This window comes from Lissotriton vulgaris, chromosome 7 (genome assembly GCF_964263255.1).
Source record: "Lissotriton vulgaris chromosome 7, aLisVul1.2, whole genome shotgun sequence".
Lineage (NCBI taxonomy): Eukaryota > Metazoa > Chordata > Amphibia > Caudata > Salamandridae > Lissotriton > Lissotriton vulgaris.
The window spans coordinates 1,322,449,590-1,322,468,974 of NC_141695.1; the positions used below are offsets into that span (position 1 = coordinate 1,322,449,590).

At 44.5% G+C, this 19,385-nt stretch overlaps 1 protein-coding gene across 1 annotated transcript in view; it reads left to right on the forward strand.

Annotated features, from left to right (window-relative positions):
- LOC147703601 (serine protease 27-like) overlaps positions 1-19,385 on the forward strand; it is a 269,709-nt gene that overhangs the window by 149,743 nt on the left and 100,581 nt on the right. Inside the window, exon 2 of the mRNA XM_086931939.1 lies at positions 18,547-18,709. Coding sequence (XP_086788065.1) covers positions 18,547-18,709 — 163 coding nt within the window. The remainder of the gene's footprint in view (positions 1-18,546; positions 18,710-19,385) is intronic.

Sequence of the window (19,385 nt, forward strand, 5' to 3'; positions counted from 1 at the left end):
GCATTGAAGGTGACATGCAAAAACTGCAAAAGTGTGTTGTCAAGAGGTGACCCCAATAGGAAATACTCTTGCGGGACAGCAAGTATATTGAAACATCCAGTGAACTTGGTAAGGGAAGAATGTAGAAGATTGGCTCAAACCCCTCCGTCTGCAGTTCCTAGCATCTCTGCTGCTGCTACGTCTTCTGGAAATCTGAACATTCGTCCTCAATTTGCCAACCCAAAAATACACTGTATTGAGTGTAGTAGACTGCTCTGCTATGGAGAGCAGTCTGTTGATTTGGTTTGTCGAGCATTAAAGAATCTCTGTGCTATTTTTTATTTTTTATATTTTCCCTGAAGTTCATTGTTTTCTTCCTGTGGTTGTCTTTTTTTCTAATAAAAAACCCTCAAAAATAAAAAAATTTGTTCAAAAAACAAAAAAAATACAAAACTACAAAACATACTAATAGTTATTTTCAGAACTACCTACTCAGGTTAAAAAAAGAGCTACACTTGTATGCTAGTGTGTGGACGTTTAGATGAATGATTGTGTATTGCATTATTGACCAAAAGAATGCATTCGTGATGTGTGGTGAATGCATAAGTGCAGATCTATAAGGAAGTGCTGCGGCATGATATTGTAAACTGTTTAACTACAGCATGCTGTGGTACTTCCGAAGCACAGGGATGCAACATATGTATATAAATATGTTGCAGGTCTGTGCTTCCCTCTGCACAGCTGCTTAAACTACAGCCATGTGGTGACACAAGCACCCTTGCTTTTGTGCAGGAAGGAACACCTACTGCACAAAAGCAATCAGTAAAGGCATTTTTCTCTTTCAATATATGCAGTGCATTGTAGCATATATTGAAAGAAAAAAAATTAGGAGAAGAGATTTCAATTCTCCTTGTGCTTTGCTACACCAATTGGAAGATGGTGCGGCATTCGCAAACATAGCCAGATTTATGATTTTTGATAAAACTGGACATATGTCTTGTTCGATGACTGTTCTGTGCAAACATGCACAGCAAAACCTATAGAACGCCTTTTCAACGCAAAGTGATGTGTATGATGAGTAGGCCTGGGTGAAGCACTACGCTACACTTGCGTAGTTTGCCAAGTTTGTGCTACTTCGCACTACGCGAACTGCATGTAGCACAATACAAACACGCGTAGCGTAGCGTAGTGCAGCGGTCATTTTTTGCTTGCTCGCAGTCCTCAATGTCAAGTTGGCGACCGCGAGAAAGCAAAATGACATACCTGCGAGACTTTTTCCTCGTTCGCGATGAGTAACATCAAGTTGCTGATCGCAAGCGTGTAAAATACACCTCCCGGCGAGATTCTCAACATGGGGAGGTCAGGTTTCTCATTGCGAGTGGTCGCGTATGCTCGCGATCGTTCGTGATGAGAAACTACAGCTCGAGTAAAAATCTACTTGAGCGGCAGAAAACTACAGCTTGCACTGTGCAAGATGCCGTTTTCAATGATTGCTCAATGCCGGATGCTTGTCCGCACTGTGCAATCATTGAACACGGCATCTTGCACAGTGCTAACAGGCTACCACACAGTTCGCGTAGTGGTACGCGTAGCTCGCGTAGTACGAAGGGCACTTCGCGTAGCTTCGCGAAGCGCTACTTCGCAAATTACGCCCAGCCCTAATGTTGAGATTATATTTACATGGAAAACAAAAGGTCTACAGAATGCTTTTTCCTCATCTTGTAAATAAGAAAGACAGTTAATGGCTATGCCAATTCTTATTAAAGGAGAACATTTCTGTACTGCTAACAGAGAGCAAGATAAACGTTTAAGTACTTATGTTTTATTAAACTTATAGCACACATTTATATATGACTGAAGAGAAGGGATGGACCTACTGTGACATGTGCAACAACACTTAGTGATGTGCATAAAGGTAAATAGTTTTATTTCTTATAATTCTAAAATTACCAGAACCTACAAGATCACCATATGACTCTATTGTGTACAATACCATGTATCTTACAGACAGGTCTATCTTCATTTTTTTCAACTGTGTGCAAACACAGGCCATTGTGCATTTTAAGACTTACTTAAACTTACCTCAGCAGTAATACATCTGAAAATGCTACACAATTTATTTACTCATTTTTTATAATGTAAAATATAGTAAATTCCATATTTTAAAATTAGGATCTGTAAAAGAAAGGAAAAAATAGTTATAACATGTAATAATACATTTTTACCAGCACAGCATAATTTTAACATTTTACAAAGTAATTTCTTTGCATTTTTTGCTGTTCTCAGAATATAATGAATTTCACTAGAAACAGTGATTTCAATCGTGCTCATCACATAACAGCGGGCAACAAAAAAAACAATCAATTAGATTGTTTAAAAAAAACAATCCCCCTAAAATGCACCACATACATCCACTCACAAATGTATAACTAACCTTTCAAATTGTTTTGTAGAATAAGAAGTATGTCAGTCACACACCAGTTTTTCTTATACAGAATCTCTGTTCTGTACATCTCTCACCAAAACCAAAGAATGGCAACATTTCCCTCTCATTTTGAACACATATACACCTAAACATCAAATCACATTGCTTCCCACATTAATTCAAAAGCAAACACACATTTCTATTAGTTACACCAAGTTGCCTTCTGCCTGTTACCATAGAAGCAGTTCATGGAACACTTAACTGAGCACACAGGTCAAAAGTTCACCATACAATGTTGCAAATCAAAACAGCAAGTGTGCTTGAGTTTTCAACATATCAGCTTATCTTATGTAATGGTCTTTTCAATCAGTTTTTGTTAACCAATAAGAATCATGCATTTAAAAACAGAAACATGCACCCTAGTTTTCAGTGTAAAAAGGTGTCAAACAACTAATCATTTCTTTTCTTTTTTCAAAACTGCATCTTATCCACCATTTAAAAAATCTTAGTTTTCAAACTGCCATTTCATTTACAGAGACCATCTGAGTGCATCCAGACCTCCCTTCAGGATGCTTAGAGTGTGGATTGTGGGACACAGCTATATTTTTGGGAGCCAAAGGTATGCAGAAAACAAAGGAATTCACAAAGACCTAGGTTTACCAAATGTAGACATTAAATGGATTGGACAGAGAGGGTGAAAGTGGCACCAATTGATGCCATCGGTTAAATTCTTTTTGCATCTCCAACACCCTGACCTCATAATTGTGCACTGTGGTGGCAATGAACTAGGCACTTTGACTGGGGTAGGTCTGGAAATGCTTATGAAGGACACCTATGGAGAATTTTTTGTCAGTTTTCCCCAAAACTGTTTTTGTCTAGTCTAACATATGCCAAAGGCAGAAATGGAACTGGTCCAATCAATTTTGTCCACAGATTGAGAAAGCTAGGAAATATCTGAATAAATCTGTTTCTGCTTTTCTCCGAGACTATAGAATGGGGTCCATTTACCACAACAATCTGCATTTCAATATGGATGGCATCTATAGGAGAGATGGTGTACATTTTACAGGTGAGGGAAACAGAGTCTTCCTCTTGAACTTTAGACTCTGCCTAGGTACTTACTTGTAGGTACTAAAATCTCTGAATAAACACAAGGGCTCTTTTTAGAGCCACCTAAGAACTAAACACATAAACTTGATGTAATTTTTTTTGCTTGGAGTCGTGCACCCAACGCTTTGAGGTCATGCACCAAACGCATTGGAGTCACGCACCCTACAGCTTATGAATCGTGCATCCAACATGGGCACACCAGGGGGCCACACTGAGTGCCGCGCTGGGTGGCAACTCCTAATTTTATCATTAAAAAACCAGCCCGTATCACTAATTACTATTATCACTGGGGGCCCAATCCCCCGGGGCTTATAAATAACGTTGGGGGCCGTGGGGGAAGCCCCAGTGCCCCCATAGTCCCAGCCGGCTCACTGATCATACGGGAGCCGGAATTGCTTTTCCACATGGGGAGCTGCTAACATGCAGCTCCCCGTGTGGAAAAGCAATATAGTTTGGATTTTGAAAGAGAGAACAGGTTTCCCTACTCTCTCTTTCAAAATCCAAACCACGTTTGCTATGGGAGGGTGGGAGACTCCTCCCCTCTCATAGCAAACAAGAGTGTTCTGGGGTGGGCACCCCAGGACACTGCAGGAGCCAGCCCCGGGGAGTGGCGGTCCCCATAGCCCTCGAGGGCTCCAGTAGGGGGGGCCACGCAGTCCTCCTCCCATAATACATAAAGCCCCGGTGGTGGTGGTCCCGGGGCTTTGGGGGGCCGTTGACCCCCCACAAATTATACTGGTAGGGGCTTTGGAGCCCCTCCCAAAAATGTATTTTGTAGCCCCGGGGGTGGCGGTCCCCGGGGCTGGGTGGGGCTTCTTGGCCCTCTTTAAATTTAATAATTTTGCCCCCGGGATTTGGCCCCCGGGGGCTAATTAGAAAAGATGCTCCATTCTATTTATTTTTTATTTTTACAGCAGGATCCGCACAACCTGCACGCACTTTGCATTTTTTTTTTATTTGTGGGGGTCAGGTAGTCCTTTTGGGACCCCCTAAGCAGGTCTAGAGGGGCAGGGTATTTCTACCCTTCCCCTTTGATACGTTTTAAACACTTGTTTCACTGAATTCTTCAGCCTCGCTTCTACCGAGGCACAAAATGGCTGCCAACACTTCCTGGTTTCAAATGTTGACAACCACTTGACAGCCAGTTAGCATTCAGCACCTGATCGGGAAGGTGTGCTCAGGGTGTGCGGATCCACCGTGGTCATAGATATATATTTACTTTTAACTGTCATTTTCTCAGTAACTACTGAACACATTGAGACGATTTAAGCAAAAGGCAGAAGTCTGAACTGAGGACTAGATCTTTGCCAAATTTGGTGTAATTCCGTTCAGCAGTTCAGGGTGTAGCTGCGGCTAAAGGTCCTATGGGAAATTGCATTGGGGAAAACGTGTTTTGGGACCCCCTTTTTTCAAGCCCTCGCTTCACGAAACACCCCAAGACTTTTAGAATAGGAGCAGACTGGAGCGCCCCTCCTAGTTTGAAAATTTTGCGAAGATTCGTCAACCGGCGCCAAAGTTATTCCAAATAGAATGTTGCGGATTTCCTATGGAAAATAGGTAGGTAGGTAATATATATATGATATGTACACATACATACAATTAAATAAATGATTAAATCTTTTTATTTAATATTATATTATTTTTACCTCATTACCTATTCTAAATAAATTACTTTAAAGTCGATTTTATAAATTCATACCTGTTTCTGTTCGATATTCTTCTCTATAATTTATTTTACTTAATATTTTGGTAGTTCGCATTATAAGTATTAGCACACCCTATAATGGTAACTTACATTTTTGATTCAATATTTCTGTTGCTCTATATCTCTATTCATAATATTCTGTCAGACAACCATGCACCTTTTACTGGGAGCAGTGAAGCTCTATTACATTCATGACACTGATAACAGAATGTTTGTTATTCTATAGTGGAAATTGTAACGTAAATAATGTATGACAAGCCACATCTTTTGAACAACAGGGGCAGAATAGCCATGGCTCCTGCTAATAACTGTACATAAGCAGTAAGGGCCTGATTCAGAAATATTTTTCTGCAAGTAGGTGTCACTTACTCATGTAGTACTTTTGACTTATCCTCAAAGTGCAGGACTAACCTTCGATTTGTGAATCTGGCACTACTTTACTGAGTGGAGTCCCAGTGGAGCTCACTGGGTCATTCTGAGGTCAATTCAAACAGTATCACCGAGGGACCAATTTTGGTTGCTCTGGTAATAACAATAATGGCAGCCATCACTGTTCATTTACAAGAAGTGGTTACTTTGAGAAGATAGTCAACAGCTTCTTTCTTTCTTCTATTCATCTCAGGACCCTCACTCAGGCATCCTTTACCTGCAAGAAACTTTGGGCCATATTCCCAACGAAGTGACTGAGAGAGGCGTTATGGCTTAACGCCTCTCTCCGCCACTTCGGAAATGCGAGGCTGCACCCTATTCTCAAGGATATGATGCAGCCTTGCATTTCGCCCTGCGATGGCGCTGTTTCACAACATAGCGCCAAAGCAGGCACCTTGCACCAGAGTGCAAGGGTGTCTGCCAGCAGGAAGGTTTGTTAATGTACAGGAAGGTGTCCCTTCCTGCACATAAACAAACCTAAAATGCCAGTTTGTAACTTACATGTGTGCTGCTTCATGCAGCACACATGTAAGTAACAAAATGGCATTTTAAAAAAAAGGTTTGTTTATGTACAGGAAGGGGCACCTTCCTGTACATAAACAAACCATGGCATTTTGCTTTTTCCATGTGCAAAAATGAGGAGAAATAAAGCATTCCTCCTCGTTTCACCACCTTAAGGCCAGGTTTTTCCTGTTCTTAAGTTTAGTGATACCTCCCATTCATGCTGCCCTTGTGAATAGGAGGTAGCATCAACCTGAATGGGCGTTGCCCAGGAACACCCATGGCAACACCCACTGCACACCCATTTCACGCTAAAAACAGCGTGACGGGGCCCTATTTACAAGGCAGCGTGAAGCTGTGTTAATCCACTTAACGTGGTTAAACGATGCCTTGTGAATGGAAGCCCCTATCGCCACCACAACGTCACTGAAAGTGACGTTGTGGTGGCGATAGGGGCTTGAGAATATGCCCCTTTGTTGAGAGAAGTACTGTATTACCATTAAACATGTGGGTAATTTCCACATTTGTTGAAGAGGCGAGCAGAAAAAATTATGTGGAATCACGGTGCAGGCGTTGGCTCCAGCATTTCTGATGTTCACAGGCCTCAGTGAAGTTAAAATTCTGTAGGTGAAGTTCTGAGATTGTGAGGCTTTTAAATTCAGGCAAAGCTTCCAGAAAAAAACATTGGAGATTTTGCCAAGTCGGTAATATTTTGTGGGAGATGTTTCCCGCAAAGACCTATGTTTGGAAGACTTTTTGCTCTTGATAAACCTACTTTTTTGTAAACTTCTTGGAGCTGGCAAACACTAAATTTCACAGATATATATTTTGCGCATCCTTTGCATGGGAAACATATTTCCAGTTTGGAGTTTTTCCCTTTTAATGCAGCCGGGAAAATCCTACCCAACATATGACAGGTTAGTTTAGGAGTCGTTTAAATTGTAGAAAAGGCATTTGAAATGTTGGTTCAAAAAGTGAAGAACGCCATGCTCACCTAACAGTGACCCCTACAATTACAGACTTCCAAGGCAACCCATAAATAAAGGTAGGGCTTCGCAACTCGTGTCCTATTTCCCACTAATATTAAAGGACCTAGAAAAAACCCTCCCTAGATAGAGTTATTTCCGTCTATTTGACTTTACAGGTCATCCTGCATTTTCCTTCCTGGAGTACATATTAGTTAAATGTGTTGGTCACAGTGAAGGACAAATCCGTCCGATCATGCCTAAACATGCTCGAAGACGGATTGTTTTCGTATTGTGTCAGGCACAGCACCCCTCTTTGATTTAAAACGAACTAAATATTGCTCTTTCTTTCTTGAATTTAAAATAGCTACTCTCTTTATGGTATCCCTACTTTCAAGCATATGCTAGCTTTCTCCTGGTTATTGCTTCCTAAACAAATCTACAGTCCATTCATCTATTTCATCGTAAATCAAATAACAAATGTAGTGCCGCATTAAGATTTCTCCATTAACTCTGTGGTAAGTTATATGGGCCTGTGTTAACAATTTTGACTGGTTCTTTCCCATAGGTTAATGGGGATCATAATTTACCTATTGGTACAACATAAAATAAGTAGAAAACACAGGGCTGGCTGAGATGGGCACTGGGAATAGTAACAACGCCCCACTCTCTGGTGATGTCCATGTTTGACTATGGTAATATCATATATCTGAACTTGCCATTGTCTGCAGGTTATTCAAAATCCTACAGCTTGCCTAATCTTAAACGTTCTGGTGCGTTTCTCAGTGGTTGCCCATATCTAAATAAATCAAATTTAAGGCACTAACTTTTGCCTATAGAGCTTTTAACGCCTTAACCGCAGCGGTTTTCCGCCGTGGTGCAGGCGTTCTAAAAGGTGGGCGGGGCTTCGTTGGCCATTGGCCGACAGCAGCACTGGGGAGGGAGTGAGCACGGAAGGGGTTAAGGGCCCCCTGTATGCCTTTCAATATCACTGAGATCTAACGATCTAAGCCTATTGCTAATTCCTTGGATCCGTAAGGCCAGAAGAGGTGGAAGATCCATTGTGTTCCTAATTGTTAAACTCTGGAACTCCCTTCCAATCGCTCTATGCTTAGCAGTCTCTGTATCGATCATTCGTAATAGCTTGAAGACATTTCTTTTTAATGTTTAGGTTCTTCTGTCCAGGGTTTTTTGCTGAGATCTAGTTCAATTTTGGAACCTTGCCACTAGCATGGGACGATTCTTTGAAAGACGATGTGTGTTTTATAAGCTTATTGTATGATATTGTATTATGCGTCCAATTCACTCACCATTCTCATAATACTTCCCACTCTGCATCCCATTACAAGAGACCCAGCAAAAAGGCATGGTAACATCTTATAAAGTCTCACAATAAGGGGAGTTATCACATAGCCTGGTGAGTCCACAATCTTTGTTACACAGATGCTTAAAAATGTGCAGTAACCTTCTTCAAAATGCACTTGGAAGTTCCCTAAAACCACAGCGTTTTTCCAACTTCTTTCTTGGCTGGGTTAACAAAGATAGAGACAGTTTGGCTGGTGCGATCTACAGATGCCTTAAACTGTTGCCAGCTGAAGAAACCTCTTCAGTTTTCCCCATTAAAAAATATTGGGCCATATTCTCAAGGACTTATCGCTGAGTAAGTGGCCCTTTATCGCAGCCAAAGTGGCAATAGAATTATTGCCCTATTCACAAGCTGGTGCTAACAGCCGATATCGCCAGTTTTCCTGCGATAGCAGCCGCAAAAACATCGCCCCGGATGACACCGGCAACTAACGCTAATGAGATGCAGAGTAGGCGTTCCTGTGCAAAAAGTCACGCAATATTCTCAACGACCAGCCAGACCGGCGATAAGATCCCAAAACAGGCGATAAGGCGCGCTAGCAGCAGAGATTTAAGACCTGCTTTTACCTGGTGTTAAGTCGGACGACAACCTGCACCATAAAAGGAAGCCCAGATCAGAATCACACCTGAAGAACAACAGATGCCATGGAGCTACTGATCATGCAGCTCGGAGCCCCAAGAGGGCAACAACACCCACTGCCACCACACCAAGGCCAGCCACCCCCATCGGGACTCCCACCCCCTGGACTACCCCAGTGGCAGCATAGACTAAGACCGCGGACCATCAGAAAACGCACTAGCCTCACAGAGGATGTCATTACCCACTACAGGCTCAAAAGGACAACCATCCTCTGCATTCTGACCATCATTGCCCACAGGCTGACGGTACCAACACAGCGGACAACCAACATCCCTTCGCAGACAAAGCTGCTGGCTGTGCTGCACCTGTTGGCCTCTGGTGCCTTCCAACCAACAACTGCCAGAGTCGGAGGAGTCTCACAGCCAGCCCTATTGAAGTTCCTCACACCTGTCTTGGATGCCATCATTAGCCTGGTACCCCAGCACCTTTACTTCCCACACACTGCGCAGGAAGAGCTGGAAACCAAGCAAGGCTTCTACGACATAGCTGGCTTCCCGCACATGTTGGGGCAATCTACTGCACACATGTACTCCTTGTGTTCCCCCGCCACTGCACACAATTACCGCAACTGGAAGCACACACATTCCATCAATGTGCAGGTAATAGTGGACCACCTGGGACTCTTCACCAATGTTCTTGCCAACTACCCAGGCAGTGTGCATGATTCCTTCATCTTCCGACAGTCAATCATCAACCAACGCTTAGAGGCTGGACCTATTGGAATGCATTGCTTGTTGGTAAGTATCAAATGAACACACCACACACCTCAACTCCATAATCATGCAACTCACAACTCTGGGAATGCACACATTACAAACTCACATACAACATGCCAAACACATTTCCCACCTACCCGACACAACAGCACAACTTTCTGTGGCAAACCTGGGCTAGCCATGTACACAAGCAATCAACGGCATGGCACCTCAGCCACACAATAGCAGAATGTGGGGAGAGGTGGGAACCAGGCATGTGCGAAGGAGGAAAGTGACCCAAGAATGAGAATATACACAATGCCAAGTGTGGCGTGGATGTGCTGAGCAGACTGCAGTATGCACACCACAGACATGTCCATGTTGACATATAATGCTGGTGTTTTGAGTGAAGAGGACAGTGGATGCAACCATGTAACCCCATACAGTAAAAATACTAAAAATGATGAGTTTCCGAGGAGGAGCCAAGATGGCGACCTGAACGGACGCGCTGTCCTCGGCTCCGCCGGCCCCTGATTCCCGCACCACGATCCTGTACGCCCGGCTATCCTATTTTGGTTCCAGAAGGTGCGGGATACGGAGCTGCAGCTGCTGGTGTGCCGCCGACCTCTCCACCCGCCCCGGGACCAACGCTGTGGACGGACGCGCCCCGGCCCGGGATCCAGCTTCTTCTTCAGCGCCCTGCTGCCCTCGCGCCCCCTCCTGCAGCTGCTCCGTGACCGGGAGAATTCGGCTGGACGGCGCTCCCCTCTGCATTCGCGACCGGTGCACTGCCGGCCGGCGGGAACCGCTGCATACCCCCAGGGCTGCGGGGTGCCGGATGGCTCGGGCGACTCACTAGCGGGACCTTTGTCTTTGGCCGCCATGTTCCTGCTTTGTGCTTCGAGTCCCTCCGCCTAGTGACGGCTGCCCTGCCTTACTCCGTGAGCCTCCCCACGCACTTGTAGACCCCCGGATGGTCCACTGAGACGGGCGGATCCTTGCCGGCCGGTGGGTGCCCGGTACCCGCCTGATCGCGTCCCGCTGATTTCCCCTGCCTCTCCCCGCACTGTGTCGGATGGGGAACAAGATGGCGCAGCGGACGGCTGGCCGCTGACTCGCAGGCTACACGGCTCCCCCACCACAACAGCGAGCGTCCCGGCGTTGTAGGGATCGGAACAACTCCTTCCCACAGGACCGCGACCATGGGGCCCCTCCAGCCCACATTCACCCTTGCTGACGTTGTTGTAGCCCTGGGCGAGTTGCGAATGGAAATAAGGGACAGCTGCGACGCACTGGGGGCACAACTTGACGCCTGTGCCCAAGACCCCAGCCTGAAACAGGGGCATTGCTCCCAACAAGACTCAGGACGGGAGTTGCTACAATCTGACGCCGCAACACTGTGTCGGGGGATTGCAGAGGATGATACTGTAGCCATCGTGGGAGCCGGTAAGGGTCTGTTGCCTTTTACTATTATCATCGAGGAAACAGTGTATCCCCCTTGCTCCACGCTGGACTGTGTGATGTGCGAGAGCTCATGGCCTGGGATCCCCGTGTGTTGCCCTCCTGCCTTATCGCCGGCTTGCCTGCCTTGGACTTGGACTGCTTTGCTCTGTGATCTGCACTGCTGGACCATGATAGAGTGGACTGTGGCCGAGGTGGATTCTTCTCCCGGGACCGGTCACCATTCTTCCCTCGATTGCGCACCTCCCCCCCCGCTTGAGCGGCCATCTTCCTTTGTCCTCCTGCACTACTTTGGACTAGTGAGCGGTGGGGGTGAGAGACTGAGTCCCAGGACTGGCCAGGGGTAGGGGACCCCCTTTTTCCTTGCTTGGTGTCCGGGCGGGTGTGAGAGGGTGAGGTGGACTCTGAACTTCGTTGGTCTTATGGAAGTTTGCGCATTGACTCGCTCCCCACTGTATTGCTCGCTGTATTTCTATTGATGTTACTGTTGGGGTGGGGATTGCTTATTGGACCGGCGGAGCTTGCGCGCATGTTTCATTGCTCCTCCTCCCAGATCTTTTCTTAGGGGCGTTTCGGGACAGGGGTCCTGTTTCCACTCCCTATGTCTTTGGAGTTTGCTCTTATTTTCCCCTTTAATTTCACTTTTTCTTCTACCCCTCTTTTCTTCTCTTTCTAAATTTCGGGTTTACGGGGCGACAGACACTCTGCTAGGGGGGGATAGGCCATAGCCTCTGCATGTGTGTAGGGTGGGGGGTTACTTGTTAGTTGAGTTTTTATTTCTATGGTTCTTCTTTTTTGCCTTTTTATGATTTTCCCCTCTTTCTTAGGCCGTGTTAGGTATGCTGGGGGATGGGTGGTGGTGTCATTTAAGGTGGGTTGTTGATTCAGCTTCCCGTGGTCTAACTATTTTGTGGCCATCCTCTGGTTGGGACTGGCATGTTGCTAATTGCTTTGCCGGACCTTGATATCTTTGTTTTGTCGAGTCCCGCCTACAGGGTCCTTGCCTTTTTCTCTTAGTTGTATTAAGTGTGGTGTAGTATGACCTGATCCTGATATTTGCACAGAAAAAGACTTTGAAAATTAACCTGCATTGCTCCTTTGCCTAGGTATGACGGCGCTTTTCAGCCTGTTCCTGTATTGTAATTCTTGTCGTACCGCATTACCCTGGCACCGTATTGCATGCACCAGTGCTCACTGTGTGACCGTGGCCGGCCGGATGGTTGTGGCCCGTATTTGTACTGTCTCTGTGCACAATAAAGGTTTTCAAAAATAAAAAAAAAAAAAAAAATAAAAAAATGATGAGTTTCCATAAAAATATGGACAATTTAGCATACAGGCCTCTAAATATTTTAACTATTGTTAGCCCCAGACAAGCTGATTCATCATGATGTAACTATGGCAAAGTACGCTGGTTACATTAACTAAATAAAGTGCATGTGCAGAAGTTAAGCTTATTGACTAAAACAAATCAAGTAATATAAATAAAGCATACTATCTGATTAACTAAGACACTAGGGTTATGCTAGTATAGTAACATTGTCTCCATCTGTATAGTAAGCTGTCATATTTATAAAATGGTAGTCCTATAGGCTAATAGCGTGCAATTTAATATAAAACAATGCTGTGTTACAGTACTGCACTAATCCAAATAAATCCCTACACATTACACTCCATCATTGTAAGCTGTCTGTCCTTTTGGTCTAACTTTTTCAGATCTTTTTGCTTTCCAGCCTGCATATATGTAGGATGCTACTTCCTGATCGATTTCCTTATGTACTGTTCTATAATAAAATGTAAATGCAGCTCAGCAGGTTTCAATCTTAGAAACAAGCCTTGAAGGCATTACCTCTGGACTTTCAATGTAGTATTGCAGAGCAGCATGGAGTACATAATTCTGAGCCTCCAAGACAGCAGTGACAGATGTCAGATCTACTTCCAGAGGCATTGAACATATTTTAGTAAAGGACAGCACCTGGAGAGTTCCTTATCTAAACATAAGTTATACGGTCCTTTTCTCTGGTGGAAATAACAGATCCAAGAGAGTTCCCCAAGGAGACTATGACTTTAGTTTAAAATAGTTTATCAGAAAAATACTTTCATGGCCTCTTCATTCTGCCTCTCTTAGAATTTGTAGGACAGTCTTGTTTACCTGCTCGGGATTGTTCCATGGCTTTATGCAATAAATTGTCGTGAGACTATACTTTACTTGCCTGAACCAAAGTCAGCTATTGTTTGGTTTTTATGGAGATTCTGCAGAGCCTTCCAAAATACAGAAAGAGCTTGGCTGAGCTAGACTCAAGCCCAGTATTGCACAGGACAAAAAAGCTGTGTGGTCTTCTAGTTTTATCTTCCCTAGCTCTGCTCCTAGTGCAGCTTTCAGAGTTCCTTGCCCTGGGCCTAGGTGTAATAGCATTTTCAAGTTTTTAAGGGCCTGCGCATATATACATACTGAGATTTCCAAGCAGTATGCGATTGCTGCAAGTATTTTTGTTTTAGAGGCAATTAGGGCTGGTTTAATGAATTGATGTCCACTTTTATTAGCAAACGGCCAGCCTGTTGGCTCATAATTGTTTTGGACTTAACTGATTAATCCGTTCAATTGAGTGGATCCCAAGGGGTTCATTCGGATGGCGGGCGGACTTAGTCCCCCCGCCATCCTATCGGTCTTTGGGACCGCCCGCCATAAGAAGTGGAGAAGTGTGGCTCACTGGTTAGAGCAGGCAGACCCTGAAGCAGAGGTCAGACCCGGGACCAGGGTTCGATTCCCGACGCGGCAGGGTGCTGAGCTCAAATGTCCACGGACTCGATAATTCTCGCTTCGGTGCCTGACCTAATAATGGGTTCACACTCTGCAACTCTGGGCATTAAGCTTGCTTAATCTCCACAACGGCCCCCCCGCGGCGGGATGCCTGGCTTTTACCTTGGGGATGCCCTGTAGGGGATATCTCACAGGGAAAAACCAGGACGGGTTCCCAAGGCAAGCGCGGAGATACCCCTTCGGGGGTCGATTCTGGCGCTATATAAGAAACATAATAATAATAAGGGCGGGGGTCCCGTGGGGGGCATTAGGATGCGCCCGCCACGGTAGTGGGCGCATCCTGCATGTTTAGCATTGTGGCGGGCGGGGCTCTCAGCACCGCCCGCCACAATGCTAAACATGCACAAATACATTTGCATTAACAAAGCGGCAGGCACCGCGCGGTGCCTGCCGCTTTGTTAATGCAAATGCAGGGGGGTCCCTGTGCACCCCCCCACCTCTCCTTCACTCCGGGGGCCCACAGGGGGCCCCCGAAGCGAAGACCGCATGCCTGCTGCCACAGAAAGGCATCTATCCTGGGCCATCCTAATATGGCTGGCGGTGTAAAATAGACACCGCCACCATGTTAGACCTTTTCCGCCTGGTCGCAAGGCAACCGGGGCGGAAAAGCGGCGGACGGTCTTTCCGTCCGCCGCGGTCACCCCCGCCATACTAATATGGCGGGGAGGCATGTAGCTGAGGATGGCGGGCGGATTGGCCCCGCCAGGCAGACGGTGGCTACCGCCAGCCTGGCGGGGGCAATCCGCCCGCCATCCTAATGACCCCCCAAATATTCATAGGTTTGCAGTCTTTCGATTGCTTTGCCATAGATCCTAAATGTCGAAATTAGCTTCAATTTAAGTTTTTTAATAATGAATTAAGTTTTCTCTGTATTGATTGTTAACTTCCTCTCACTACAGAATTTCTCAAAACCTTCTGGAAGGCAATGCATTGAAGTGTGTGTGCATGCAAGTATCACTGCTTCATATGGTAATAGCATAATCAGAATATGGTTGGCCTCCACTTTGAGAAAATCAAGGCCAAGATTATTGAGAGATTTACCTATTTCATTTATATGAATGTTAAACAGTTCTGGGGCGAGTACACAACCCTGTTTCACTCCTTTGTTTACTGGTAGTTCCTCCATGAATACTCCCTTGTTTCTGTATATTACTCTTGAGTCATTCCCATGATGTAGACTCGTCAATAGTATCAGGAGCTTCATAGCAAGGCCTTGTCCCTCCAAGAAACTCTAGAGTACTGTCCAATCCACACAGTCGGATAACTTCTTTAGATCTTTAAAGACCAAGAAAATGGGGAGTTTTGCCAGTCCATGTAGTGTAAAAATATAATCTACAACCTTCTCACTTCGTCAATGATATTTTTCCCTTTGCGGAATGATATGGTGTGATTGATTTTCCTCCAATTCAAGTCTCTAGCCAGAACAATAGCAGTTTCTCCAAAGATTTTCCTGAGGCCATCTTGAACAAGATAGGCCAATAGTTAAAAGGATCATCCCTCTTCTCTTGAGTTACTTATGTTTCTACCGTCTATAGTAATAGTGGTAAATTAGACTCGATTAAACAGAGGTGGGAAAGAACATTTGGTTGAGTGTTAAGTATGAGATCCCGGTAATATAATTGAGTATTGCAAACTGTATAATACTGTTTTTCTAGGTGAGTATACTAACACAATTCTGAAATTAGCTTTGAGGTGGTGGAAAGGGTTCTGAAGCTGCACAATTACCACATCATGACTTCTTTTGCCACGATAAAATACCTACTGAGGGGGGAGTTCAGCCTCCGTAAACCCACCCTACAGTAAAGACAGACCCATAAACAACCTTGTCACTCTCCCGGTTAGGAGTGTCATATTTAAAACACACCTTTGTTTTGCTGCTGTGAAGTGGCTCCCGCTTGTAATTAATGTTTTTCTGCTCATAGTCTATGGCGAGGAGCCAATGGAGTCTGCCATAGGCTTTGGTTGTCCCAGGGTCAACCATACAGCTGTCGTCCTTAAAGCTCTCATCTCCAGTATAAGGCTTGGAGATTTGGGATCTTTGTCCTTCAAAAACATTTTTGTGTGTTTTTGAAGATAGGTTTATGCTATGCATTGGGACCTCCTTCATCACCAAGGTAAACTTTCTGTTCCATCCTGAACAAGAGAGGATCTTACAAGCTTTTTTCCAGAGCCTCAGTCTTCTCAGGAGCTTGAGCTCCATTACTTGATGTGGAAAAAGTGCTTTTGATTTATTTGGAAAGTGTAATAGACATCAGCACCAAAGGTTCTAATATTCGTTGTCAAGTTTGGTTGTGTAATGAAAGGATTCAAACACAAACTCAGACACTTAGTAGATTGGTGCGATCTACAATAACTGTAGCATAGTTGGAGTCAGGGGTGACTCTTCCACCAAGAATTGAGGTGAGGTCAACAAGAAGAATTTCAACCCCAATGGCAGTGTCCCAAGGTGCTTCCTTGGCAGCGATATGTAGGACAGCAATCTGGGATACCCCAATATCTTTATCAAACATTACATTATAATGCAAAACACTGCGGGCAGATTTACAAGAACTGGGACATCTCTGCATATTTGCAGAGATGCGCCAGTTCAGTTATGGAAAAATAGCCTTGCACCACCATGGATGCACCGCATTTATAATGTGGCGCACCGTAGCCCAAGGACAGACAGATGCGTGACGCATCTTTTGTCCGAAAGGCAAGGCATTGCTGGAGTTGTGTCTTAAGCACGACGCAACTCCAGCAATTGTCAGGAATGCCTATTCCAACCATGCTGCATCACTCCTTATGCCTGCTTCAAGCAGGCACAAGGTTTTGACGCTGTGGCGTCGTAAAAGTCACTCAGTGAAATCTTGTAGATTTCACTGAGTCACTTTTACGAGGCTTCCTTGCGACATAACGCCCACCCTGCATACATTATACCTGGCCCAGGTATAATTTAGCGCAGGGCTTTACAAAGTGAAGCTTCTCCGTAGATGTGTCACATTGCAAATATGTTGCATTGTGTTGCATTGTTTACGACGCAAGTTGGTGCAAGGAACTTGTAAATCTGCCCCATAGATTCAGAATTATTGTGGCTCAAATGTGCTTGTATCTATAAAGTAAAACAGTATGCGAACCTGTATGTAATAAAAAAAACACTCAGAGTAATGCAATTACCGGCAAGTCTCCAGACACCGTAACATGCGGGCAAAACTGATTCAAATTTGTCCTTGGAACCTTTTTTGGAAAAAACAGAAAGGTTTGAGCACAATCTTCCCCAAACATGAAAAATAGGCTCAACACGTATAGCATCAGCAGCTAAGGAGTTAAAAAGCATTTTGATGTTGAAAATGTCCCTGAATGTATATATTTGTGTTGAAAGGATCATCAGAAGTTTGAATCTATTCCCGATATTGTTGAAATAAGGCGAAACATGGGAATTAGATATGTCCAAATGGCTAGAGCTGCTGACTGTGGACTAGACCTTGGTGATATTAAAATTACACTGGCTTAAGTTGCTTGATTTTAGCAATTATGTGGTACTCTTGCTACATGAAGTTCCTGAAATTATGCAACTTTGCGTAATTAGGCACCATTCACAGTAAACATTTACTCTGAATGCAGCATTCATGGTAAAAATGTACTGCAAACTCACAGGAACCAGAGAATGTCAGCAGCTGTTGCTCACAGTGCTTTTGCTTTTTTGCACTTTGTTTTAAAGATGAAATGCATCTTTGTGTCAAAAACTGCTCAAGGATGAATTTTGTGCTAGTAGATAGCGCAGAATGATAGGTTTGCATTTAGTTTAATTACGCTGAATTTCGAGTAATGTCGCCCAAATTATCTTTATTACACAAAAACAAAATACACTGTTTTCGTACATCTCTACATTGGAACGACGGAACCATGTTTTAATACTTCCCTTGGCTCTGCATCCTGTGAATCTTGGCAAATCACTTAATCTCCCACACCTGAACATGTTACATCTGCTTCTCTTTCAAGCTCTGATGCCCTGATGCCAAGTTCGTGTCATATAAATCTGCCCAAAAAACATACAAACAAGTAAAAAATCTTTGATGTTAGCCTCACGATTGTAGTCCTTTCACTATATGTGTGGGCACTTCCAAATGATAGTTCTTCGTCTATTTCACAATATTTTTGATGCTGAACATCTGGACACCGTGGTGCTGTAGGCAGTGGGAAAAGGGAATGGGAATGGTTATTATGTGGAGAAATTTGGTCTGAAGTAATTTTAACACTAATGGTCTGCACAGTTACTCTTTCCACAGGTGAATGGGAACAAATTCTTAATTTTTTTTCCTGGTGACTTGAGTCTCCGCACTAATATTTAAAAAAAAACATAAAATAATTGTGGCTAATAGACCTATGATTCGCCTGTTGTTTTTACAGAGCAATGAACAACTATTGGTTTGCGTTCCGCTGCTCATGAAATTCAACTTTTCTTTTTAACTAGTGTGTGGTGAAGCTGGTGTTTCGGACCGCATTGTTGGTGGGCAGAATGCGCAGGCCGGGGAGTGGCCTTGGCAGGTCAGCCTGCGGAAGAATGGGAACCACATCTGTGGAGGTTCAGTGATCGGCAACCAGTGGGTATTATCTGCTGCCCACTGTTTTGCGAAGTAAGTACTGACTACAATGCTTAGTTTATAGGTGCTGGGGCTCAAAGGTTTGCTTAGAAACTGTGGGGCATATTACCAACGATTAGCGATATTAATCTCTAACTAAGCTTAGCAACGATTTTTTTATCGTTAAGCATCGCCGGAAATAATCGCTGAGATAACGTGCTATTAGCTACTTTTATCTCCAAAGTGATCATTTTTCCGGCGATAGCGTGAATATCGCTGAGAATACAGCGATATTCACGCATTAGCGACTAATTGCTCTTAGCCATGTTATCCACCTCCCATTGGATAACATGGCTAAGAACTGGTCTGGGCAGGTGTTAGTTTTTGGCGATATTCTCGCTTAGCGCGAATATTGCCATCGCTAAGCCTGCCTTGCTAATAGTCATTAGCGACGTTAGCGACTGCTTTCAGTCGCTAACGGGTTGGGAACGCCCACTTTGCACGTCATTAGCGATAATTATCGCTAACATCCAAAGCGGGCCCCAAACCGATCGCTATCGCCTCAAAGCTGTCGCTAACATCAGTTAGCGACAGCTTTCTAATTGAGCGACAGTATTATCGTCGCTTTTTCTGCCGAAAACGGCTGCTAAAGCGGCGAAAATAGCATATTGCCAGCATTGATAATATGCCCCTGTGTTATTGGAGGTCAGGGTGTTGACTACCAAGGCTG